Source organism: Amblyomma maculatum, chromosome 1 (assembly GCF_055883805.1).
Source record: "Amblyomma maculatum isolate TAMU_Amacu chromosome 1, ASM5588380v1, whole genome shotgun sequence".
NCBI lineage: Eukaryota > Metazoa > Arthropoda > Arachnida > Ixodida > Ixodidae > Amblyomma > Amblyomma maculatum.
In genome coordinates this window covers 213,885,011-213,910,220 of record NC_139344.1, presented here as the reverse complement: position 1 = coordinate 213,910,220, position 25,210 = coordinate 213,885,011, and the positions used below count along the sequence as shown (strand labels likewise).

Below are 25,210 nucleotides of genomic sequence, written 5' to 3'. Positions count from 1 at the left end.
ACCTGACCTCAGCCTGCGGAGCCCTCCTGGCCCGCTCTCCGGCCTGCGTGCCGGGGGCGGGAGATGAAGGGCTCCTTTTCGGTGGAAATAAAGTCTTCATTCATTCCTTCAGCAGTTTACTGGTGCCACGGTGCGTGTATATTAAAGGGGGTCGTGAAACGTTTTCCGGGAATTTTGCACGGCTTGTGTGAATGGAATCCTTATCCTTCATCATATAATATACCTCGATTTGTTTCACCGCCCGCGCTGATTTAATAGCGACAAAAACAGAATTTCGGTTTCTTAGCGTGCGTCCTCCTCAACTCAACATAAACGTTATAGCGCTAAGCCAATGAAAAGCTCCGGTTGCCGGAACCTGCTGAGCTAAAGTTGACCGAGCTCGGTGCATTTATAGAGGTTTTAATTGTGCCCTACTCTACTCTCACATAGTGTTTTTTAATATGGCCGACGTGCCCCTACGTTCAAGCATAGTTTCTAGCGTCGCTGCGTCGCTACAGTTAGAAACATGGTTAGATATTGGGCTTTGAGCCTTACGCTACAGTGTTCTGTACTTACGCCGACGCAGCTTTTGGGGTGCGAGGTCGGCGAAGATGGAGACTGCGACCAGTACAGTAACACTTGTGTCGAGAAGCCGTGGTAACCGCGGCACAATTCCGGCTTGCAGAAGCCCCGACCGCCAGCCTCCTGATCCCAGCCGTCTCGGTTATGTCCGAGTCTTGCAGCCTAACCTACGTTCGACCGTTGCGAGAGTGCGCAATCGCTAACCGAAGCTTTCGAACAAGTGCAGCTGCGGGCGGTGCGTGCCGATGCCGACTGCTCTTGAGAACTTCTGGCGAGATCCCGGCGGCGACTACGTAGTTGAAGCAGTCGTCTGGGTGCATTACAGATCATCCGCATTTACTCCAAATGCTTCTTGATCATGGACTGCTCGTCGAGAACACAAGGTAAGAACCTTGAGCGAAAGGCGATATAGCTTGAACAAGCGATCGCCTGTTTTAAATTTTCTCGAGCAAGAAACGCTGTAATGAAATCTATTGCGGAATGCAGTGCTAATAAAAGAAAGCTTTCCCTTTAACGTTACCTACTTGAGATCATCTACACTGTCTCTTAGGAAAATGCGAAAGGAAAAAAGAAACGCTGATGTTTTTGCGCTGTGTTCCAGTGTCGAGTCGACATTGCGCCACGTTAGCGCGAACACAACGTCGCTGGCTTTCATATTTTTCTTGTTTTCGTAGAAGATGCGCATGAGCACGACGTTTCACCGTGCAGATTACTGGTTTGCTTAATTCCATGCTCGAGTAAACGAGAAAACACGCATCATCTGATAGTGTGAACTTGCTGCACATTGATGTGAAGTAATGGAAAAAAAAAAAAAAAAACCCGCTGTCCAGACAAATTTGCTTGTTTTATTAGCCAGGTATAACTTTCAACAAATGCAGCGCTTCAAAACAGGAATACATAAGGTAGGCCACAAGAAATACAGTAAATAAGTACAAAAACAGTCTCATTTTGGAGGAGTCTGTGCTAAGTGAAATTGCATGTAGCGCAGTAGTCTGTCCCCTGCAGAAGCCGTGGGAAAATGCACTAAAAACGACACAGAAGAAAAAAACAGAGCAGGACTGGCTTCTGCAGACGATCACTAACCCACTCGCTGCCAGAACAATAGGGACCTTGCACTGGAGTTTTGAGTAGGGTGGCGCCGCCTCGCGGCGGACAAGAAAAGCCTAACTGGGTAGTACAACGGTGGCTCTGCCTATGCTGCAAAGCGTATCTTGCAGGCTTTCTAGGTCGATTCGTGCTTCTTATTGCCGCTTCGTGAGCAGGAAAAGAGTCGTCACGTATCATTGTGAACCAGCAGTGGCCTAACATTAAAAAAAAGAAAATAGAAGCGCTGCGGCTGCCTTCCGGCGAAATGTTCAAAGCATGCGGCATTGATCTTGCCGTGTACCATCTGTCCCGAAACATCGCCACTGCTGCTATATTTGCTTGCATCGTAGGGTGCCACGGACAAATTAACAATTTCCTCGTTCAACTCTACTGCTTTCTTTCAAGCCGCACGGAACGGGGCTACGATGCGATTGGTACGGGCATGTATGCACTGGTTATAGAAATGCCGTTCGCTCTAAGTTGCCCGCTCCGCCGGCTCAGAGCAGAGCTGAAATTTATATATAGAGTACAGCTATATGTTTATGTGTGATCGAGAGTGAAACCGTCCGTTATGCCACTGTTTTCAGGAGCTGTGTGAGTAATAACTGCACGTGCGTATGTCAAGCAACAAAAGGTGAGGACAAATTAGATTTTACTTAAAACGTTTGCTATCTTGATGAAAGCAGCCATTCACTTTCAAGAGAAAACAGTAATAGACGTCATTTGGGGCATATTTATAATTACTAAGCAGCCGACAATAGCATTTCGGTCATGCACCGCGCCTTCTTGATCTGATAGAGCGCTTAATTCTAATATGCAAAGTCACCACTGCCCCCAACAGGCAAAAGCTCGAGCTCGAGAGCTGCAAGCACATAAATCAAAGGCTATTAGCCGTTGAGCAGTGAAACGAGGTCAGCGTGCCTTCTGATATCTGCTCCTAACGATGAACACAAGTGCCTGCCACGGTGTAATTCGAACGTTTCTGTAGTCCCAGCTTAAGCTTTCTGTGGGACTTTCCAGTACGTGGATTGTATTTCCAAACATTACGAGTGTGACTTATCAGCTAAATGGTGCGTAAAAGGCAAAAACCAGCTTAGAATCAACTTACAAACTCACATGCATGCATTGAACGCAAACCCCAGCGGCCTATGCACTGCCGGCTCAAGGTGCCCATCGAAAGGACTTTTTGTGCCTCAGAGGGGTTGTTTACGCTGCCTATATCCGTGTTTCGGTTTCGTGTATTTACTTCAGCTCAGCTGCGTGTAAAGCTTTCATAGAGCTCCACGAATTCGCACGACTCTCGCCTGGCTATATGGACTGGCAGCGCGCCGAGACTTCGCCTCCAATTGCTGCATGTTGTATAATGCCGGACGTTGGATTATTTATTGCCTTTTTTTTTTACATCATGACAGCCCTAGATGAATTTTCAGTGCCTTAATTTCGTTGTAATTCATACATAATAGAATATAAAACGGTGGATCCATACTGACTCCATGCATTCGAATGCAGACGCCGGCGATTTGTACTACCCAGCAGATGCCTAGGGGGTGCTTTTTAGCACCGTTTTTGCGGCGCCCCCTGGGCAGCGCAAGGCTCCTATCACCATACCAGCACTCAAAGCTTTATTTTCTAGTTTGGTTTGATACTGACATCTTACATGTGCTGAAATATGGGAATTAAAAAAAAAAAAGACATTTTTCCAAAGGCCAGTACACCGAAACTTCCACAGCTTGAGTAAGTGTTGAACATTTTACAGTTAGCAAATGAAGTTGACAAAAAGAATATGTCATAGAGTAGTTTTGTGGCACTTGCAGAAATTTGGCACCAAAGCCAAAGTTTCACTGCTGCCTCTTTATGTGCTGGTTATACTGTCTTATCAAGTCAGTGTTGACAGAAGTGGACTTGTTGTTTATGGCTCCTTCAAATAAAACGACTCTATGCGCACAGCTGCTTAATGCATAAGTTGCATGCTTAACATCTTCGTGCTATGCGGATGATATCAGCGTGCACATTGACATCGGCAACAACCCTAGTATACAGGATGTAAGACAACTACCAGGTTTTGTCAGTCGAAAGCTGCATTGCCTTAGGCATTATTTTGCTGCAATAGCAAATTGTGATTGCACTGCTGCTCTAATATTTGGTGGGTCTCATTCTCTCTCAATCACCTGCAGCAGAATTCAAAGTTTGCCATACTTCCAGGAAGAATGAATAGACAGAGAAAGTTGCACTATACAGCTTGCAACCTGTTAGATGGGAATTAATTGTACAGATGCTGGCAACATGAATAACTTTCAGATTTGTAAAAGACCCAAACCGCCTTTTCGTTTTGCTATGCTGAAAAGTGAATATTGCTTTTTCTCTTGTCAACAGGAGGCACTGCTACATCAGCTAGAGCCAGCTTGCACACTGGCTGTGGGGATGCGGCAGACATCAGTGTAAAGTCCTCCCTGTTTGTGCTGCAAGCCAAATAAGGGAAAGGTTTCCATCTGACAGTTACACTGGTTTCCAGTTTCCACAAGGTTTGTAGAGTCATCCTCTTATTCATTGTGACACAAGCCAGAAGACATGAGAAGAGAGAACTGCAAGACAGCTGGACTAACAACTGAAATTTTACTAAAGGATAGAGGCAAAAGAAGACTTGCACAGAAATGCGCATGTAGAAAAGACCCCAAAATACTGTTTGTTGACCGACTGCTTAGCCACACACACGTCCTTAGCTTTTGCAATATAGTGTGCTTTTGGATTTGGATCTGTGGCTTCCCTTTTGTAACAGGTGGTCCTTGACCATAAGGAATTTGCTTTTTTAGATGATTCAGTAGCACAATGGTGACTTTTGGTTTTGGTTATTTTCCACCCTTTCTGCTTTTCATGCTTTCACTGCTTTGGGGTTTTCGTGCACGTGCATTTCTGTGTGAATCTTCTTTTGTCTCTTTCCTTCAATAACATTTCAGTTGTTAGTCAAGCTTTGTCTTGTGCTCCTCTCTTCTCATGTGTTTTGTCTTCTGGCTGGTTTTAAGATGGGTCAGTACAAACTCATCCAGTTATTAGTCTTGTTGATATCACTAGCCTGACTACACCCATTGCTGGGCAAATGCCTCTCACGTATTCATCTGAATAACTCGATCCTGTGCCAGGTGCATGATTCCCGCAAACTTCCTAATTTCATCTGCCTGCCTGAGTTTCTGCCACCCCCTGCTACACTTGCCTTCCCTTGGAATCTACAAGACATATATAGGCTCGCTTAGAATGAATTTTGTGCACTAAATCCCCACCTATACCTTTGACTGGTGGAATTAGTTTTTTTTTAGTGTTAACCACAAATACATCATAGTTGCGCAGCTGTATATACCTGTTTGTATAGATGCCTCTCCCATATCCATCCAAATTACCCGATCCTCTCTCAGCTGCATTTATCTGATCCCCGCAAACTTCCTTATCTCATCTACCTGCCCAAGTTTCTGTCGCCCCCTGCTACACTTGCCTACCCTTGGAATCTACAAGACATATATAGGCTGACTTAGAATGAATTTTGTGTACTCAATCCCCACCTATACCTTTGACGGGTGGAATTATTTTTTTTAGCACTAACCACAAATACATCATAATTGTGCAGCTGTATATATCTGTTTGTACAGATGCCTCTCCCATATTCATCCAAATAACCCGATCCTCCATCAGCTGCATCCATCTGATCCCTGCAAACTTTCTTATCTCAGCTGCCTGCCTGAGTTTCTGCTGCCTCGTGCTACGCTTACTTTCCCTTGGAATCTACGAGACATATAGGCTCCCTTAGAATGAATTTTGTGTACTCAATCCCCACCTATACCCTTGACGGGTGAATCTTTGTTTTTTTAGCACTGACCGCAAATACATCATAATTGCGCAGCTGTATATATACCTGTTTGTATAGATGCCTCTCCCATATCTATTCAAATAACCCGATCCTCTGTCAGCTACATCCATCGGATCCCCACAAACTTCCTAGCCTCACCTGCCTGAGTTTCTGCTGCCGCCTGTTATACTTGCCTTCCCTTGGAATCTAAAGACATAGGCTCACTTAGAATGAATTTTGTGTACTCAATCCCTACCTATACCTTTCTCGGGTGCTTTTTAAAAATTTTTTTTATTGAGCCTTGACCTCAATACATAATGACTGTGACGCTGTATATACCCATTTGTATATTTAGGAGGGAGGAAGACAGTGAGGAAGCATGAATAAAAGATGTCTTGCTTCACGTCAACTGCTTTCTAGCCTAAAAATTTTTAATGCACAGATGAACCCGCGGCCAACCAATAAATTATTTTGAAAGCAACATGTCTCTCTTTAACACTCATTTGGTAACATTAGACAATGCTCAAAGGTACTACAGAGTGGTGGTTCTTGTGACACTAACAAACCTAGACTTTCTAGTTGCCACGTTCACCTATACACGGCCTCGGAAAGGAGTGGCTCATGCGGAAAAGAAAAATCGAAAGGTTTGCTGCAAAAGCTGCTTTGAAAGGTGGTCACTGCTTGCAGCATTTTGCAATCTCATTCAGAAGCAAGCCAACATAATCTGCTATTAAGTAGACATGCATACCTGCAGACATGCATGAGCCTTATTCTTTGAAACGTACCAGACATTAACCAGTCATAAAACAATGCGCTGAAAAGGCATGTATAATGAAGCCTCCTTTGTTCATGATCATACACACTCATAGTTTGCGTGGAAAATCTGCACTAGAACCTGCATGATATTGAGTTAATTGGCCTGCTCATTGAATACGCCACCGAAACGCTGGTACAGTAGAATCTCTATGATCGAATTCCAAGGGAGCACACAAAATATTCATATCATCCCGAATTTGTATGATCCAAAACAAGTCAACTTCCACATGAGAATGAATTGAAAATGAACCAAACTTTGTTATGGCGAACTACTTGCGGCGAAAAAGTCCGTAATGCTTGTCTGCACTTTTTTGCTGTTGATGTCGCGGACAAGCTCCGCCTGAAAGGCATAAAACCGTGCCGCGGTTTCGTCGCTCACGTAGCTGGCACGATGTGGCGCAGAACGTCCAAAGCGTGAAGAGTATCTGCCGTTGACGGCGGCTGATCACACTCGTCGTCAGCGTCACCATCGCTGTCAGGCTCATTTTCGCAATCATTCGCTTCGTTGACCAAATCTTCAATAGACCTCAGCCCACAGGTCGCGACGTCGTCCGCGGTAACGAAGTCCCGAGAGTACTGTTACTCTCTCCTTGCTTTTCTGGCCGCCCTGGCATGCCTGGCCTTTTACACACAAACTTCTTTCCGGTTGAAGGTTGAAAAAGAGGCCCGCCTCATCGGCATTAAATATGTCGCGTGGCGCGTACTCCGAAATCAGCGCCGGCAGCGTGTTCAGCCACTCATCTACAGCTGACTGGTCCACTTTCTTTCCTTCACCTGAGACGACCCGGTAGACAAGTCCATGCCGCTCCTTAAACTGGTGCAGCCATCCCCCAGACGCTTGGAAATTTTCAATTCCAAGCGAAAGCGCGACGGTGTCAGCTTTTTCACGTAGCACCTTGCCATCCACTGGCGCCAGCCGCTGTCACTTCGCGGAACCAAGTCAGCACAACCTCTTCCAGCTTGGCATGGGTTACTGTTTTAGCCTGCTTCACGTTCGCACCGAAGTGCTGCACGTTCAAGATGGCATCTCGCTGCCCAACAATGGTGCAGAGCGTCGACGGTGCCAACCCTAGCTCTTTTGCTAAGTCGACACGCTTCTTAGGGTTTTCATCAACCCTCTTCAGCACTTCAACTTTTTCCTTAAAAGAAAAGGCTTTACGCTTCCGTGAAATTTCGGCAGCAGCGAACGCTTGCGTCTTTCTAACGTTTGGGCACTTCACGTCACAGCGAATGACAGAAAGAAGCGGCGAACGGAGAACTACCAAGGTGAACTACTGCAGGGGCAGCCAGCGTCACAGGCCTCCTGGGAACAGCCAGCGAGACTTTTCGATAGACCAATGAGCTGCCAGCGAATGAGTGACGTAAACGACTGGGCACGTGCCTCGCCTTGGCCGTCCTTGTCTAGTGCTCGTCAGTTTGCTACGAAAGGGAGGGGGGGTAGGGTGGGTAGTGGGGTGAGGGGGGTTGGAGAGGAGAGGCAGCGGCTGCGGTGGGTACCCTCTCCCCCTGTGAGCTCTTGCGCTGAGCTGCTCGGTGGCTTTGTGCGTTTGTACAACGTTTGTTCGTATCATTCGCAGCGGGGGTAGGGGGAGAGGAGTTAGCGGCGGCCGTGTCAGTTATGTTACCCTCTTGAGGCCAGCCACGCCGGCCTGCTCGCATGCGCAACTGGTTTGCATGTTCGTATCAACCGCGGCGGGTTCAGAAATTCTTCGTACCACCCCGAATCTTAACGTATTTTATAGAATGTAGTCCGTTCAAAGCATTCTTAAAATTCGTATCCCGAAATTCGTACCAGCCGTAATCGTATCATCGAGATTCTACTGTAATGAACTTCCTCTCGTCTTGAGGAAGGACTTCCTCGGTGCTGGGGTCAAGTCTGAAAATATAAAGTTGGGATGGTTAAATTGTTAAATCTTTTGCTGCTGAATTCACTGCAGGCTAGAATGTAACAGGATTAAAGGGCAGCTGTTGACGCTAGGGCAGCCCATACTGGCACTGCATCTTATGTGTCCTAGTGCACATATCTGCATACCGTGCATGTTTTGCTGGTAAACAATGTAACCATAGATTTGCAAAGCTCCAAGAATACTACACTGATGCTGTCGCAGTAAGCATTCGATTATACCCACTTCAAAGTAGGAAACTAATCAATTCCTGCTTCCTCTTCAGCATCCTAAACATTGGAAATACCACAGAATAGGCCGTGGTTAAAACTAAGGCTTAATTATTTGGACACAATGTATGCTGGCGACATGGGAAGAAAACGAGCATATCAGTTCCTCATCCTTCACCTCATACCCTACTGATGCCCTGAGGCAATAAATATTAAAAAAAAAAAAATCTAAAATGCACATATTACTGCTATGAGGGCAGTCTGGAAGGAAGTAATCAAATAGAACAGGTGGCTTCTGCGAGTCGAGTAGTTCTGAAATAAGCATATCTGTAAGGCTACAGATCTCAACTACTTTTGCTACTTTTATCATTTTATCACGCGAACTTGCCTCAGACCACCTACACTTTTGCCAATGCACTGGGCCAGCAGTTTTGCTTCGGTACAACGTCTCGTTTGAGGTGAGCTTTCTTTGTTTCCATACCGAGGCTTCGAATGACGCCGAGGTTCATTTCGGACTTCCAGTAGAAAGTAGTACAAACACATGAACCCAAACTGTGTGCCAAAACTTGTAAAAACAAACGTTACTTCCACTCCGAGAAGTCGTGTTGCAATCTCGCGACGCACACGGTTGGCATAACGAGCACTCAAACCCGCACAACACGCCGAAACCCAGAACCTAACGTCGGGAAAAAGAGGCGAAGACTGAGCACAGTAGAAGTCGTAGGAAGTATAAAGGGAATGAACAAACATGAAAGAGCGCGGGTTCCGGACGCAGCAATTACCACCTGAACAGCTGACAGAGTAGACTATCACAGTCACGTGCTATAAATGCACGGAACACATTTGCGCGAGCAAACTAGTGCAATCCAACAGAAACCTATTATTTTAGGTCTAATGAAGTTTAAAACTGTGTATACGTGTACAATTCTAAATGTTTAACATGATGTCATTGAGAATAGACGCAGACAATAACTCTCAACCTAGCCTACAGATTCGCATGGTCGTTTTGGGAATGAGAAAAGGCTACGATTTCAAATGCTCGTTATTAAATGTAGACTCAAAATTGTGCAGAAATATTTAGGAATCGACATGCCTAAAGCTTACTGAAGCAAAGACAATTACAACCGGGCAGCTACATTTTCTTTTTACGACCCCTTTAAGCCCCGCAACATGTGGGTATACGCCTGCCGTAATACGAACCGAACGGCGACATTTGCCGCCCACTACAGCAAATACAAGTGTGCAGAATTATATTGCTGATTACTGACATCTGTCTCAATCTATACTCCATGGGATTCTTCGAAGAATATTTATGTCGCGTGCCATGTATCTCCTTGGGTGTTGCCATTTTTGCTCATGCCATGCAGTATGACGCATGCCCAGACAGTAACTGATCATGCCTTGAGTTTCGCTGTGTTTGAGGGCATGTGCGAGGGAATAGTGTTATTTAACTTCCTAATCACTTATGTTAAGAACTGATAATAAATATTGGACTCGATCAAATCACTTAACAAGTGAAGAGTCTGGGTTAGCTGATAATCAAATGTCTTCAGCATTGAAGCAAACCATGTGTCACCCCTTCTCTGCTTTCAAGGGGCTCAAAACAGCTATAGCGATAGTTTCCCTATGCCTAGTATGGGATAGAATGTCGATGTAAGATGATCTTCCAGCAAGAATTTTTGAAATGCAGCATTTGGAAGCAGTTATTTGCAATCAAAATTTGAATATCTGTGCCATCGCGGCTTTCCTCCTCCTTTCAACTTTTTATCACGCGCAAAGGCTGGCCCTCCTCCACGGGCCTCGCCCACTGATACGTCACCACTGACGTGTTTGCGCTTTTACTTTTTTACCTAGTGCCGCACGCCGCAACTTCCGTTTTGGCGCGCTTGCTTGCTGATGCGCTGCGGGGAGCACTCGTCGTCTGCTTCGTCTGCTATGGCACACATCGCTCTTCGGTGCAACTCGGAAGTTTTGTTTGCACGCTAAACATCTTTGGTGTTCACCTCACCCGCGATTTTCTGACATCGCGTGTGCGAGGTGTTAGAACAGCTCTGGACTCGACTGCCCACTGTCTGAGTTCGCGAGAGCAGCTGTAGAAGCGTGGAATTGTCGCTTTGATGGGACATGAGCGGCGGGAGGTTGCGACATTGTGCAGTCCCTGGCTGTGAAGGTATTGCAAATGACGGTAGCAAAAAAAGTTTGGCACATAAAAACAACATTAATAGAACATTAAAAAGAGAGACATATTACTGTATTACTGTAGACTTTTCAATGTTATTATAATGTTGTATTATGTTTTATTTTGCATTATAAACATTATTTTAATGTTGATGTATGTTGCACACAAAGTTTTCAATATGTTCTGAACATTGCAGTCCAGATGGAACAACCAAGAAAATAATAAGTTGCGCCTCATAAAGCCTGTACTAGGAGAATGGAAATCGAGCACACATCAACAACGTTTTATGGAAGTGATAGTATGCCGTCTTCGTATTGGACATACACATCTTACACATAACTTTCTGCTAATGAAACATAACAAACCGACCTGTGAAGAATTCGATGAGATACTCACTGTAAACCACATTCTGATTACATGCTCAAAACTTGAGGCACTACGGAGAAAACATTTTACTATATTTTACAATCATACCATCCCATTCCATCCCACCTTGCTTTTAGGAGAAAGAGCACTTGTAAACTGTTGCGACTTGGTTAGCGACGCCATCGGCTCCTCCGGTGTCGGTGCCGTGCTCGAAGAAGCGAGAGGCTCAGTTGAGAGGAGAAGAGAAAGAGACTTTATACAAGAGGTTACATGTTCCAGGTTCACAGTGAGAGAGAGCTCGCATACGATGGAGCTCGGTATATCTACCGAAAAAGTTCCCCAGGTCCCCACACAGAGTCCCTAGGAACGCACGTCACATCACGTAACTGCGGGAGAGAGTCCAGAGGAACGCCCAGGGTCAAAGGGCAGCTTGGCGCGGGTTAAAATTTATGACCGCGGCGGAAGCGGCCGCTCCTTGGAGGTGGTATCCGAAACCCTTGGAAGGGGCTGCGCCGCCGGCTCCGTCCGCTCCGCTTCGCGGCAAATGGCCCCGGAGTCGCGTCTCGGCCGCGGCGCGAAGTGACGAAAACCGAGCAGTTAGACAGCACCGCGTAAACGCAGTTCTTGTAAGATCGGCGCCAACTGCTCTGTGTGTTTCTCTTTTTGGGCGGAGAAGGCGCAGACAGTCATAAATTCCCGATACACGTCGAAACAAGGACCGAAGAGAATGCGTGGCACAGGAAGTCGTTCCCTGTGGCCTCTTCGAAAGGCACTTGGCCAGATGTCCCTTTGAAGCCGCCGTCCGGACGCAACAGCACCCCTGCCGCCAGACACTGCATCAGGAGGTCGCGCAGTTTGGCGCTGCTCGGCTGACTTGATGCGTTGACTCGAAGGCTCGAACGAGTGGTCGGCTCCGCTTTTCTTCGAATCTCTGGTTCTCTCTGCTGCATGGTGTCCTCCTCTCAGCACTCAGCGGCACCCGTCGCTTGGAACTTGTGTACGCCTGGCGCGCTCAGCAAGACTGCCTTTGCCAAACACACCCAGCACAGTAAGCACCCCGTGAAAACCACTCGAAACGCCAGATCTTCAAGAAAACAATCGTTTCTGCTAATATGCTATAAAAAAAAAAACGAACCAGAGTGCCCGACAAGTGTAAAAGCCCAAAGAAGACCTCCCGCAAGGGCGCCTTTACACCACGACGCCATCTGATTATGCAATTCGACTAAATGAATGTCTAAAATGCTAGAGCATATCAGGCAGGCGAAGGGGACAGCTCACTGTACTAGGAGCGTTGTATTATTCCCTTCTATATCTAGCTGTTTCGATTTAAGGTGACTTCGATGCCCCCGAGGTTTCGCACACCCTTTGACAACCTGCACACATTCCCCAGTGCGCATTAAACATAGTGGCACTGCATTAAACTCAAAGCGCGCTTATTCGACTGCATGCGGTACATACCATTCTGAAATCATAAACGTCTATGAATACAATGCATTCGGTTACACAGATGCATAACAAGGTAGGAAAGGGGTTGAATTGATTTCAGAATGCTCGACTGAGACCGTCAGCGTTGGTATGCAGCTTTCCTTTCTTGTATCGCACTTCGAAGTTGTGCTGCTGAAGAGCTAAACTCCACCTAAGTAGGCAGCCGTTCTTTGACGATATGCTTTGCAGCCACGTTAAGGGGCAGTGGTCAGTCTCTATAGTAAACTTTGACCCGGCAACGTAGCAGGCGAGCTTCTGTACAGCCCAAATGAGGCATGCACACTCCTTTTCTGATGTGCTGTACGCTTCTTCTCTAGTGCTCAATTTGCGACTAATGTACAGAATGGGTCGCTCTTGCCCATTCGAGTCGGTCTGACAAAGCACGGCTCCCAAACCTCGGTCGCTGGCATCGCACTGAATGACAAAAGGCTTCGAAAAATCGGGCGCTGTGAGAACAGGTCTTTGACTCAACACCCTTTTCAAACTTTCGAACGCGGCCTCTTTCTTGGCGTCCCACTGAATGATCACGGGCTCTGTTTTTCGCAGACAATCTGTCAAGGGACTTGCAATCTCGGAATATTGCCTGACGTAATGCTGGTAATAACCAGTAAGCCCTAGAAAAGCCCTCATTTCTGTCTTAGTCTTCGGGCGACGATAGTCTGCCACGGCAGCTATTTTCAGTTCAGATGGTCGGCGTCTACCCCTTCCAACGCTATGCCCCAGGTAGGTGACTTCCGCGCAGCCCAAGTGACATTTCTCAGCTCTTACCGTGAGCCCTGCCGCCATCAACCTCTCCATTACCTTACGCAGGTGATCTATATGATCCTCCCACGTGTTTGAAAAAATCGCTACATCATCTAGGTAAGGAAGAGCGAACTTCTCCAGTCCGTGTAGAACCCTGTCCATTAGGCGAGAAAAACAGTAAGGGGCATTCTTCAGCCCAAAGCTGAGCATCACTGGTCGGAATGTTCCTAATGGGGAAATAAAAGCCGCGTAGCGACTGGCACGCTCAGTAAGCGGAACCTGCCAGTATCCGCGAACAAGGTCTAAGGTTGAAATATACTTAGCCTGGGATACTGTTTCAACCCTCTCTTCGATGTTCGGTATAGGGTACGTCTGATCGACCGTTACCGAATTTAAACGCCGGTAATCTATGCAAGGTCTTGGATCTTTGCCAGGGACTTCAACTAAAATCAATGGCGACGTGAAATCGCTTTCGGTTGGAATTATCACCCCTAATTCACACATCCGGCGAATTTCAGCCTCCATAATTTCCCTCTGCTTGGGAGAAACCCGGTACGCCTTGCATCGAATCGGCTTATCATCTGTCAACTCGATATCATGTTCTACCAAGTTTGTTTTGCCTGGTCTGTCTGAGAAGACGAGAGAGAAATCCTGGACTACTTGTTCTAAGTCGCTCTTTTGACTTTCGCTTAAACCGGGCTCTGCCTCGATTTTTGCCAGCAGGACACTGTCTGCCGCAGTGGTTCCCGTCATGACAGGTGGAATCTCAGGGGTTTCCTCCTCTGGGAGGTTAAGTGCCAGATTCACCACCGCCTCTCGCTGAATGTAAGGCTTCATGAGGTTACAGTGGTACACTCTAGATTGTTTTCTTCCAAGCTTCACCTCATAATTGGTGTCAGAAAGCTTGGACACCACTTTGGCTGGCCCTTCCCATTGAACATCGAGCTTTGTCTTTTTCGAAAGGCATAGCAACATGACTTCATCGCCCTCTTTGAAACTTCGCCTGCGAGCCATCCCATCATAGCGTGCCTTGGCAAGCCTCTGCGCCGCTTTCATATTGCTTTCCACTATCTCTCGGGTCTTTCCCAGGCGTTCCAGCAATTGCAACACGTAAGAGACTACGTCAGGATTCTCGCCTTGACCCTCCCACGATTCTCGCAACAATCGTAGCGGACCCCTCAAGTTACGCCCGTACACAAGCTCTGCCGGACTGAAACCTGTGCTCTCGTGAGGAGCCGATCTGAGGGCAAACATTGCCGCAGGAATGCAACTTTCCCAATCACGTTTTTCTTCAAAACAAAGAGCCCTTAAAATTCTCTTCAAAACGGAGTGCATTCGTTCAACCGGATTCGACTGCGGATGGTGAACCGAGCTATGCACGACCTTGATTCCACATCGCTCAAAGAACGTCGTCGTGAGACAACTAGTGAACACGCTTCCGTTGTCACTTTGGATCTCTGCTGGGAATCCGATCCGCGAGAAAATAGCCAGCAAAGCATCCACGACGCATGCAGCAGTTAGCTCTTTCAAGGGGATCGCTTCTGGAAATTTAGTGGCTACGCACAGCGCGGTCAAGACGTAGCGGCAACCTGATTCCGACATTGGTAGCGGTCCAACGATATCAATAACTAGCCGCCGGAATGGCTCAGTAATTATCGGAACCAATTTCATCGGTGCCTTCCACTTGTCAGTGGACTTCCCAATTCTTTGGCATGTGTCACACGAGCGAACATAGTCCTCTACCTCTTTCCAGCACCCGGGCCAGTAGTACTCTTGTACTAACCTTGCTTTAGTTTTTCGTATGCCCAAGTGGCCGGCCCAAGCGTTGCTATGTGCCAGGTCTAGAATCTGCTTGCGATACTTCCGCGGGACCAACAATTGGTCGTATACTCTACCTCTACTGTCAGAGTATCGGCGGTACATTAGATCATCTTTTTCATAGAACGAAATGTTCTTTCTGGGGGCGCCTTGTTTGACACTCTCTAGCAGGGCGCTCAATGAAACATCTCCTTTCTGCTCGGCAACAAGTGTTACCTTGTCGAGCAGAGCGAGCTGCTTCCAGCTGTCGGACGCAGGTGACAATACTGAGCCTGCGCCCGGGTTTTCCTCAGCAGGCGCCTCTGTGCTTTCAGTGCCCTCCCCTTGACTCTCATCGTCTGGAGCGCGGGGCTGAACAACCGGCGGAACAGCGTTGGGCTCAGCTGTCGCATTTACTGGCGCTTCTTTTGGTGGTGTGCTTCCGAGCTTTCCGGAGAGTTCGCGAGCCCTCGAACGGGTTAACGCCATGCAAGCTATGCTATTAGAGAACGACTGACCCCGTTCCTTCAGTATCTGCTCAGATTTATTTGAAAACAGATAGGGGAAATGATCAGGTAGGCTGGGAGAAATCGCCGCATCTGTGCATACTTTCCCGAACGGGCCTTCTATGACCACCTTAGCCAGTGGCAGGCAGACACTCTGCTCTTCTACTACCTGCCGGATCCATGCGCATTCTCCGGTAAAATGTTCCGGAGAAACACAACGCGGATGCGCCACATCCATGGTGGCCGCAGAATCTCTCAACACTCTGCATTTCTTGCCATTAACAAGCAGCTCCTGCATGTACGGCTGTAAAAGCCTCATATTCTCATCAGAATCTGCAATGCTTGCAAAAGCGACTTTCTTTTTGCAGCTTCTAGCCAAGTGGCCCCGTTCCTTGCAGTTATAACATACAACTGGCCTGCGCGCCTCGAATGCTCTTGCGTTGTCATCAGGTGACTTTGACCTTTCCGCTGGATTCGTCGATTTTGCCTGGCCCTCCGTTCCGCTCCCCAGTGCCTGTGGAGGAGCTTTTTCAAGGTTTTTCGGAGGAGGAAATCTCCTTCCTTCGAGCCTGCGTGGAACAAAGTCCGTTCTGTCGCTTTTTTCCTGTTTTGCCAATTTCGGGCGTACATTTCGGCGAATGTTGTATTCTTCAGCCAGTTCGGCTGCTTTATCCAAACTTAGTTCCGTCATTCTATCCTGCACCCAGAATCTAACTTCCTCCGAGATTCCTCGATAGAATTGTTCTAGGCCAATGCACTCGACCACTTTGTCGTGATCTTTATATGCGCCTGCGCTCTTTAGCCATTCTGTCATATTAGCTCTGATCTCATACGCAAACTCCTGATGAGATTCTGTACCCTTCCTCGCGTTTCTAAAACGCTGCCGAAAGGCCTCAGTCGACAGACGGTATTTCCGCAACAGTGCCGCTTTAACTTTATCGTAGTCTTTAGCCTCGTCGTTGCTAAGGCGTGCGACTACCACGGAAGCCTCGCATGGAAGTACAGTCAACAGCTTTTGTGGCCATTCGTCCCTTTCGAAGCCGACCTTTTCGCATGTGCGTTCAAAGTTAACGAGAAAAAGTGCTATGTCCTCGCCCACCCTAAACGGCTGCAGAAGGTCCTTCATTTTGGACTGACCACCTGAAGAAACAGAGCGCCCCGTGGAAATACGAAGTGCCTCTATCTCGAGTTTCTTCAGCTGTAATTCATGCTCTCTTTGTTCTGCTTCCTTTTTTCTCTCCAGCTCCTTCTCTTCTAGTTTTTTTCTCTCTAGAACTGTTTCCCAAGCCTCGTCGGCTTCTTCCTCAGTCACCTCCTCTGCCCGCATTAGCTCTAGAATTGGCTTTTTGCGCTTTGTTGGGCCAACTGATATGCCCAACTCCTGGCAGATTTCAAGAAGGTCTCGGACTTTAAGCTTGTCCATCCTGACTTTGCACTCTGCGTCGTTTGCTCCCTGATAAATTTTGTGCTCAAACCACCCAATTCTTGGCCTGTGGCAACAAAATTTTCTGCAATAATTAAATTTCACCAAACTCGACTAACGACTCCCTGCGCTAGACAATCTGGCGAATCGAGAGACAAACACGCGGCACTCACCGCACCAGGATAGTTGACGCCGGCTCATCCCACCGAACTGCCATCCACTGTTGCGACTTGGTTAGCGACGCCATCGGCTCCTCCGGTGTCGGTGCCGTGCTCGAAGAAGCGAGAGGCTCAGTTGAGTAGAGAAGAGAAAGAGACTTTATACAAGAGGCTACATGTTCCAGGTTCACAGTGAGAGAGAGCTCGCATACGATGGAGCTCGGTATATCTACCGAAAAAGTTCCCCAGGTCCCCACACAGAGTCCCTAGGAACGCACGTCACATCACGTAACTGCGGGAGAGAGTCCAGAGGAACGCCCAGGGTCAAAGGGCAGCTTGGCGCGGGTTAAAATTTATGACCGCGGCGGAAGCGGCCGCTCCTTGGAGGTGGTATCCGAAACCCTTGGAAGGGGCTGCGCCGCCGGCTCCGTCCGCTCCGCTTCGCGGCAAATGGCCCCGGAGTCGCGTCTCGGCCGCGGCGCGAAGTGACGAAAACCGAGCAGTTAGACAGCACCGCGTAAACGCAGTTCTTGTAAGATCGGCGCCAACTGCTCTGTGTGTTTCTCTTTTTGGGCGGAGAAGGCGCAGACAGTCATAAATTCCCGATACACGTCGAAACAAGGACCGAAGAGAATGCGTGGCACAGGAAGTCGTTCCCTGTGGCCTTTTCGAAAGGCACTTGGCCAGATGTCCCTTTGAAGCCGCCATCCGGACGCAACAAAACCTAGCATCTGTTCTCAGTTTCCTAGAAGAAGGAAACTTTTTAAACAAACTATAGATTTAACATATCCATTGCCTCTTTTGCAACCAAAACATACATTAACCTTGCTCTTGGCGCATGATAGCCTTAGTTGCTTATGCGCCATAAAACCCAACACAACACAATCACTAAATATAAGCAGCATTGCATATATATTTAACACTAAGTCCGAGCACTTTTGTCATTTTTTTCCAGCAGCCATGTTTCTTCAATAACACTTCTCACCTAGAGTGTTGAGATGATTCCCACCGTAGAATGAAAGCACAGCCGTAATATTTTGCTATAAATTTTTCCTTATTCATTCGCCACTATCACTCATGGAACACCCATTGCAATGGATATAAAACGTTGACTCTGATATTTGTTCAGAGGTGAGTGTTGGAGTTGGGCTGTATTATGGAGTTGTAATGTATTGTGGTCTTTGCAAAGTGCGCAAGCTGTGTACCATCATGAGTGGTGGCCCTACGTGCTCATGCAATTGATTGCTCTACATTTTCACGAATGCTATACATATGTTGCACATATTAGATTTATATTGTGTAAATGTTTTCAAAACATTACACCAACCTTTATGTGTAACATTGCTAAAGCAATAGAAGAAAAAAGGAAATTAACAACATCCAAATAACGTTCCACCGAAACAAAAAGGTACCATTGCTCTGCTACCTGGGACAATATAGTGTGATTTTTTTTTTTCAACTCGGGTGGTCTTGCTCGGCATTGTGGCATGCATAAGCGGGATTTGTTATGGTCACTGTGAATTACAGTGCTTGAAATAAACAAGTGCTGAGCTTCCGATGGGATTTTGCTATTTTTTACAGTCGCGCTATAACTAGTCGACCCCACACAGCAATGCACCCATATAAACGCAGTGGCGCTTTAGACGAGAGAGTTTAGACTTCCTAAATTCCATCCTCAAAAGACGTCAGGCAAACTCCGTCTCCGACACTTACCAGTCACACCAGCTGTCAAGGCCAAAGTTTGCTTCTTTCTAGCTAAACTTCCTGCCGCCTCCCAGAGAAGATAACCATGAACCCCAAAGAATTCCAGCCTTCCCCACATGTGCAGGGAAGGTCACGCAGCTCCTGCTTGCAGCGTGCTGCTTTCTCCCTCTTCACTCACCGCCTCCCTTTTCTATTGCTTTTTCACCGATTGTAGTCGATGCTACATGTTATTTGTTCACATATTCATTGTACTTCACTGCTGCTCATCCTCTTTCCTCCTCTATCCCCCTCCCATTTGTCTAATTTCTTTTCCACCCTTCGTACCATCGGCGTGCGCACAGGAAAAGGGGGGAAAGGGAGCAGGGGGTTGCCTCCCCCTAATTTTCTCAAAGGGGTGCCAAGTCAACCCCATACCTTTACTGTCGGACTTGCATTGTCAGTTGTAAACGTGGAAGTTCATGGCCATGCAAGCTTTTTTTTTATACTCATGGCTGAGGGCACGTAATGTTGCATTACAAGAACTGTGCACTTGCCACCCTGCAAGGAACCGTTATGAAAGTGCGTCGTCGCATACTTTTTATTCTGTGTCTATGGCGAAGCTTGTTTTACTTTTAAGTGCTCACTATTTCTTTTTTCAATTGCATCATGTCAAAATAAATGTGATAACAAATCCTCATGTTTGCGCTGTGTTGTAGCCGTAGAAGGGAGAGGGGGGGGGGGCTTTGCAGTGAAACGTCGTTCCTCGTAATGCAGAGCCAACTCTGGGCTTGCCTATGCTTTGTATATTATCCTTTCAGTTGTGATGAAGGTGAGCCTCAGCTAGGTTGGGATGTTGATTTAATAAATGTTTCTTTTCGAAGCAGCACCCTCATTTTCATTTACATTACCAGTAGCCCATTAGTCTACCAATCACAAGCTATCTAAGTGAATACAGGCAGTTGGAGTGAAATGCAAGAAACACTAGTGCAAAGCCTGCTGCACAGGCTTGTTTTTACTCTCATTATTTTATGCATGTTTTGATACAAAGAGACTTTTCTCCCAGGAAGCAAAAAGCCCTGACATGATAGTCTGCTTTGAAAAGAAAAAGACACAACAGGACGGTGCAGAAGAAAGTCAAATGAAAGACTGAAAAAAAAAAAAAATGCAGTCTGCAAGAGGAATATTAGATTCTGAAGTTGGGTGCATAGGAGCGAAATGGTACAGCATATGTATAGCATTTGAAAAAAACAAATAGTACAGTATACCATGAAAGCTTTTGGGGCAAGTCTTATAATCTAGTGCACATAACTTTGAAACAAGTACATCACACTAGAGGTGGATACATAGTTGATATTATTGCAGCCATGCCACGTGCCATAGACCAGGCACAAAGCAGCCAGCAAATGTCTGGCTTGTAGTGGCAACTTTTCTATTTTACCTGTGAGTTATGCACATTGTTTGTTGCTGGTTTTGTGTATGAAAGAACACAGCTGTACAATGTACTTTGATTACTGACATTCAGTAAACAGATCAGTTCATTTCATGACTTTAACCGCAGGTCCATATGCCACAGGTGTTGCACAGCTAAGCAATTTCAGCAACTGCGCCTAGTGGCGAGTCATCTGGAGTCTCGTTTTTTGTAAGTTGTGCTTACCTGGATCATTACACAAGCATTATCACCAAGGTTGTTATTATAGATTTAGATGCATGGCACTGAGCTGCTAGTGTGAGAGGTATATGCCACCTATAGTTCTTATCCAGAACGCAGCATGGTGTAGCGTACAATATTTTTTTGGTTCATACACTCGCAGCCGAAGCACAAACTTAGAATAATTGAGCTCTTTGGTGAGTGACAGTAGTCAAGACCCCTCTCTCTCAAAGCCTTCCTTCAGAGGAATTTCCCCTGGTCTGCAACAGAATTGAGCAGATAGTTCTCATTGAAGTGCCCAAAGAGGGTGCACTAAGTACTCCAGCAACAGGTGCAGTTACTTAAAAGTGTTGTGGAAAGCCTGCCCATCTGTGATCATTTTTTGACAGTAAAATATGTATTTTTGCAAATCGTGGAAAAATATTGCATACATCACAATGGTGTATGCTTTTTAGGCTCGGAAATGCCAGTGCAGCTGTCATCCTGTGACAAGTGCTGCAGCCACACAAACTGTTCGAGAGTTGCTCACTGTTGGGACACAAGCCTCAATGATAGGAGTGTTGGTAAGCTTGTCTTTCCTTTGTGCTTGTCATAAAGCTAAGTCTAAAAATAAGATGAATGCCTTCATTCACGTCTAAAAATTCACACTGTGGCTACTTGCTCTTTGTCAAATAAAAAAAAAATGCTTTTTGAGAAAAACCAGCAATTATGCAGATACCAATGGAAAGTTACGGAACAAACATTACTCTTTTATGCTATTAACTTTTAAACACTTGTAGGCATGCAGGTACACTTTGGTGCCAAGATACAGGTTTCAGTATCAACACAGACTGAGGCCAGTCTTGCTGTACAGCCAACAACACAGGATGCTGGGCTATTACTTGACCCTATACTACTACCTAACAGCTTCAAACCACCTGGTAGATCAACAACCCCTGTGCAGTCTGAGGAAGAAATGGAGGTGGAAGAAACGGAGACAGAAGAAATGGAGGCGTCAACAACTGAACGTGATATCACCTACCATGAATCCTTTGATCTCAGCATTCTGAGGTACATGAATTGCAGAGTATTATATTTCTTCTAGAAATTGCTTTTAGCAGGTTTGTACACCAGAGCTGAGGCACATCAAATTTCTCTATTTTTTGCAAAAACAAAAGTCTCAAAGCTACAATGCTCCGATAAGCTCACTATGGAAGACCTGACTGGCAAAGTATGCATATATATTGTTTGCATGTGGAAATCACTAGTAAGAATATGAAAAAAGCAACACAAGCATCATAACCAAGCTAAAGGCAGTACTTACACTCATGAACAATATATTTTTGTAGTGATTACACAGAGGAGCCTCCATACAAGCAACGAAAGTTCTTGGTGTTTGAGAGCAACTTGAGAGAGCTACTTGCCTCTTGCTGCACATGCAAACACCATTGCAACAGCGAATTCAGTGTGACGGGATCAATGCCCCAAGTCACAAGTGGCTGTCCCGATCACCCCATGACATGGCAAAGTCAGCCATCACTTGGTGACAAGCCAGCTGGGAATGTGTTGCTGGCAGCAGCCATTCTGTTCTCTGGTTGCACAGTGGCTCCATTTCTACGTGCCCTCAAGTTCATCAATGTTCAGGTGGTCAGTGAAACGGCTTTCTACGACTACCAGAGAGGGTACCTGCTACCTACTGTGAGAAAAGTAAATACCCCTTTTGTTTTCTTATCACATTTGGGTTGAAAGCAGCTACCAGTGTAAGCAGAGCAAATTAGATTGACACTTGCATTTGATCTCATGCTTCTTCTAGCAGTGCATGGTATTTCATCATGGTGTCTCTGAGGCATGCATGTATTAGTGCAGTTATCATGTTTAACTTTTCATGCCTTTACAAGAGCCTTAAGTGCTTTTTTAGAACTGCCGGTTTACATGCATATACATTTAAATTAATATGTTAGCTTTATATGAATGCTTATATCTCCACACAATGCAGCCTAAACTGGCCAGCATGTTGATCTAAATGTGGAATGCCTTCAAGAATTGCATGGCAGAGACAAACAATGGGACAGAAATCACCAAAATACAATGGGTGATGGCACATCTGAACTAGCGGTGAGTAATCAAGTTGACAGTGTATGAGAAGAAAGGCATATTGGCAATATATTGATCGTTGCAAAGGATTTAAAGGAAGGATAACCAGAAGCATGAAGGTGACAAACATTGGGTAATGCTTCTGTTGCAAGATGCAATGCATATATGTGTCAAGCACGAAAGTGGAACAATGGTCAACCAGTAAACTTTATCTGCTACAAACTGGGCAGGCCTTTGCCAGTTACTGCTGCAGCATATAGTAAACGTTGAGTTAAAGAGAAAGGGTCAGGTTCCCAAATTTGATTTGAGTTCTGCAAGCCTATCCAGGCGTGGTTGGACACACAAACCATGGCCCGAAGGCAAACTGCAATCATAGTCAGTGTAGCATCTTTATAAAATAGAAAACTATTAGGCAAGAAGAAAGTAGCACTAGTACAGTACAGACCCAGCAGAAACACTGAAGACACTGAGGGAAGGGAGAGAGTTTCCAAAAGAGGAAAAATATTGGCTGGGAGCTTACCAATTAAAAATAATTGCTTCACAGCTTGATCACCTAACAATACGTAATGCACAAAGTGCACATATTGTCATGGCCAATGTCATATCTTACAGCTGTTTTTACCATTAAATCAGTGCTGGTTCATGTCTCCATGAGGCCAACTGCATCACAGAGTTGAATTCATGAGACGACAATCCTATAGGTAATAAGTGGGCTTTTATTTACAGTGACGGGAAATGTACACATCATATCTCTTGTCAGCATGCCAGTGTATCGGCATTGATGTTTATAGGGCAGGGTAACGAAATCCGACATAGCTGTCTGAGGGAAATTCACGCCGGATTTGGGAGACAACACAAGCTAGCAGTACGACCCTGTTCCTCCTTCCGAGCGTTCGCCAAATCCAGTGAGTGATTATCCTGTACGCGGTGTACCGGTACACTCTTTAAAAAAAAAAAAAAAGTGGATTAAGTGAAGCATAACAGCGTCTAAGTCGCAAAGAGATATTTCTGAATTACCTGTGCACCTCATCGTCCCGCACAACGTCGACCTCGTTCTCACACATTTCCCAGTAGACAACTCTCAGCATTGTGGGAGACAGTATACGCTTTCGAATGCGTGATGTGTTATGCAGCCATCCTGGTTCACTGCGACGATGGCTGGCATGTCGCGACAACACACCTGTTCCAGTGGCGTGGCCATCTCCTGACAGAAGCCGCAACTGCACCTGCGTTAGCCTTGTATGTAGGCAATCTGCGGGGCATGTCCCTCGGAAAAACATGCACTTTATGTATACCCTAGCCATTATGATTATGCCCTTTCGCATGACTGGCTGCTGTTTCGGGAAGGTGTACCAAAATTTTAAAAAGTGAAGTCATTTATAATTCTTCTTCAGTACTTGTAGACGTATGCAGCAACTTTATCGTGTAAAGCACAATTTTATAAATGAATTCACGTGCTCCCCGAGCACATCATCCAGGTAGTGACTTTGGAAGTTTTCGTTTTGCGCTTGCCCGAAAGAATTTATCGCCCAGTTGCCATGCGTGCACACCTTAGCTGTGTGAAACTAAAAGCAGGATTATTAGCTTAACGAGTTTCGCTTTTCAGGTGCACAGACACCAAATTCAACAGCACCATATGCTGCTGACGCTATTATTTTTTTCATGTAGTATTGAAGAGTGCCTAGATAAGCGAGCCTGTAGAAAATTGAAAAGGTTGAAATACTAATTTTAAGACGTGCTTCAACTAGTTTAGAAGATGGTGTTTTTTCGTGGGCCCGCACCAGAATTCATTATGAAACATCTTAGCTGACGATTTTTTTTATTCGCCTTCGCTGAAACACCAAATAAGAGTTGCAAATAAAAGTTATCGGGATAAATAACGAACATGTTTACAATTGTAACAATCGTAAAGATGTTCCTTATTTATCCTGATTTATTTGAAACTTATGGGGTAGCAGTGGTGTAGTTTGTCAGGCTGGTTTGACTGCATATACGATGCCCCTTCATGAAAGATAACGACCGGTAGTAAGGCGAAAAAATAGGGGGGAATGAGGAGAAGGGGACTGCATATAGTTGTGCACAGTGGTGTAGTTTGTCAGGCTGTGGTTCTGCTCTGCTGACAGAAGGAAAGCGCAGAACGCGCAGAACGCGCGCACCAACAGGAAGTAAACAGACTGTTTGGTGCCTGATTATGATCACACCATGGCTGGATAGCATAGCATGATAGGAAAGAACCATGTGAGAACAGATATAGGCGGTTGATAAAAGAAGGAAGAAGGGGAAGAAAGGAGGCACACTGTCAGGAACAGATGGAAAAATGAAAAAAAAAGGGCCAAGGAGTACCCTGTATTGGGAAAGGGAAAGGGGGGGAGAAAAAGTTATCACTCACGTGAACTCGTTTAGTCGCTTAATCCCTAAACGATCAGAAATGTAAGCGCTGGGTAACAGGAGCTATAAGATTTGTCCTGCCGAGAGAGGGGAGGGGGAGGAGGGAACGCGCAGATGCAGTAGTGCAACCAGTGACACAGTTTGGTTCAACCTTACAAGTGGCTCACAAATGCACATTTATTTTTGTCCCAGCTTTTCCAGGAACAGCAGGTGCAGACCATCAGCCAGCTGGATGGAATGGAAGTGGACCTCGCAGGAGACAGGGGTTGTGACTCCCCCGGCTGCAGCGCGAAGTACTGCACGTACAGCGTTGTTTCCATTCACACTGGCCGCATCCTTCAGTGCGAAC

General features: G+C 46.1%; 1 protein-coding gene across 3 annotated transcripts; it reads left to right on the top strand.

Annotated features, from left to right (window-relative positions):
* Nucleotides 1–453: 453 nt before the first annotated feature.
* Nucleotides 454–25,191, top strand: LOC146205577 (uncharacterized). 3 transcript variants are annotated; one of them, XM_084590265.1, is made up of 8 exons: nucleotides 454–944; nucleotides 4,021–4,169; nucleotides 20,311–20,391; nucleotides 20,856–20,963; nucleotides 21,180–21,450; nucleotides 21,729–22,086; nucleotides 23,607–23,712; nucleotides 25,054–25,191. In XM_084590265.1, the coding sequence occupies exons 4-7, from the start codon at nucleotides 20,864–20,866 to the stop codon at nucleotides 23,679–23,681; spliced, it is 804 nt and encodes a 267-aa protein (XP_084446391.1). In that variant the 5' UTR covers nucleotides 454–944; nucleotides 4,021–4,169; nucleotides 20,311–20,391; nucleotides 20,856–20,863; the 3' UTR covers nucleotides 23,682–23,712; nucleotides 25,054–25,191. The 3 variants fall into 3 exon arrangements, 2 of the variants coding, with proteins under 2 accessions (XP_084446391.1, XP_084446392.1); XR_014704207.1 differs by lacking the exons at nucleotides 21,729–22,086; nucleotides 23,607–23,712; nucleotides 25,054–25,191 and adding an exon at nucleotides 2,235–2,281 and having other exon boundaries at nucleotides 20,856–21,316; XM_084590266.1 differs by lacking the exons at nucleotides 20,311–20,391; nucleotides 20,856–20,963; nucleotides 21,180–21,450; ... (1 more) ...; nucleotides 23,607–23,712; nucleotides 25,054–25,191 and adding an exon at nucleotides 2,235–2,281 and having other exon boundaries at nucleotides 4,021–5,955.
* The last annotated feature ends 19 nt before the right edge of the window (nucleotides 25,192–25,210 follow it).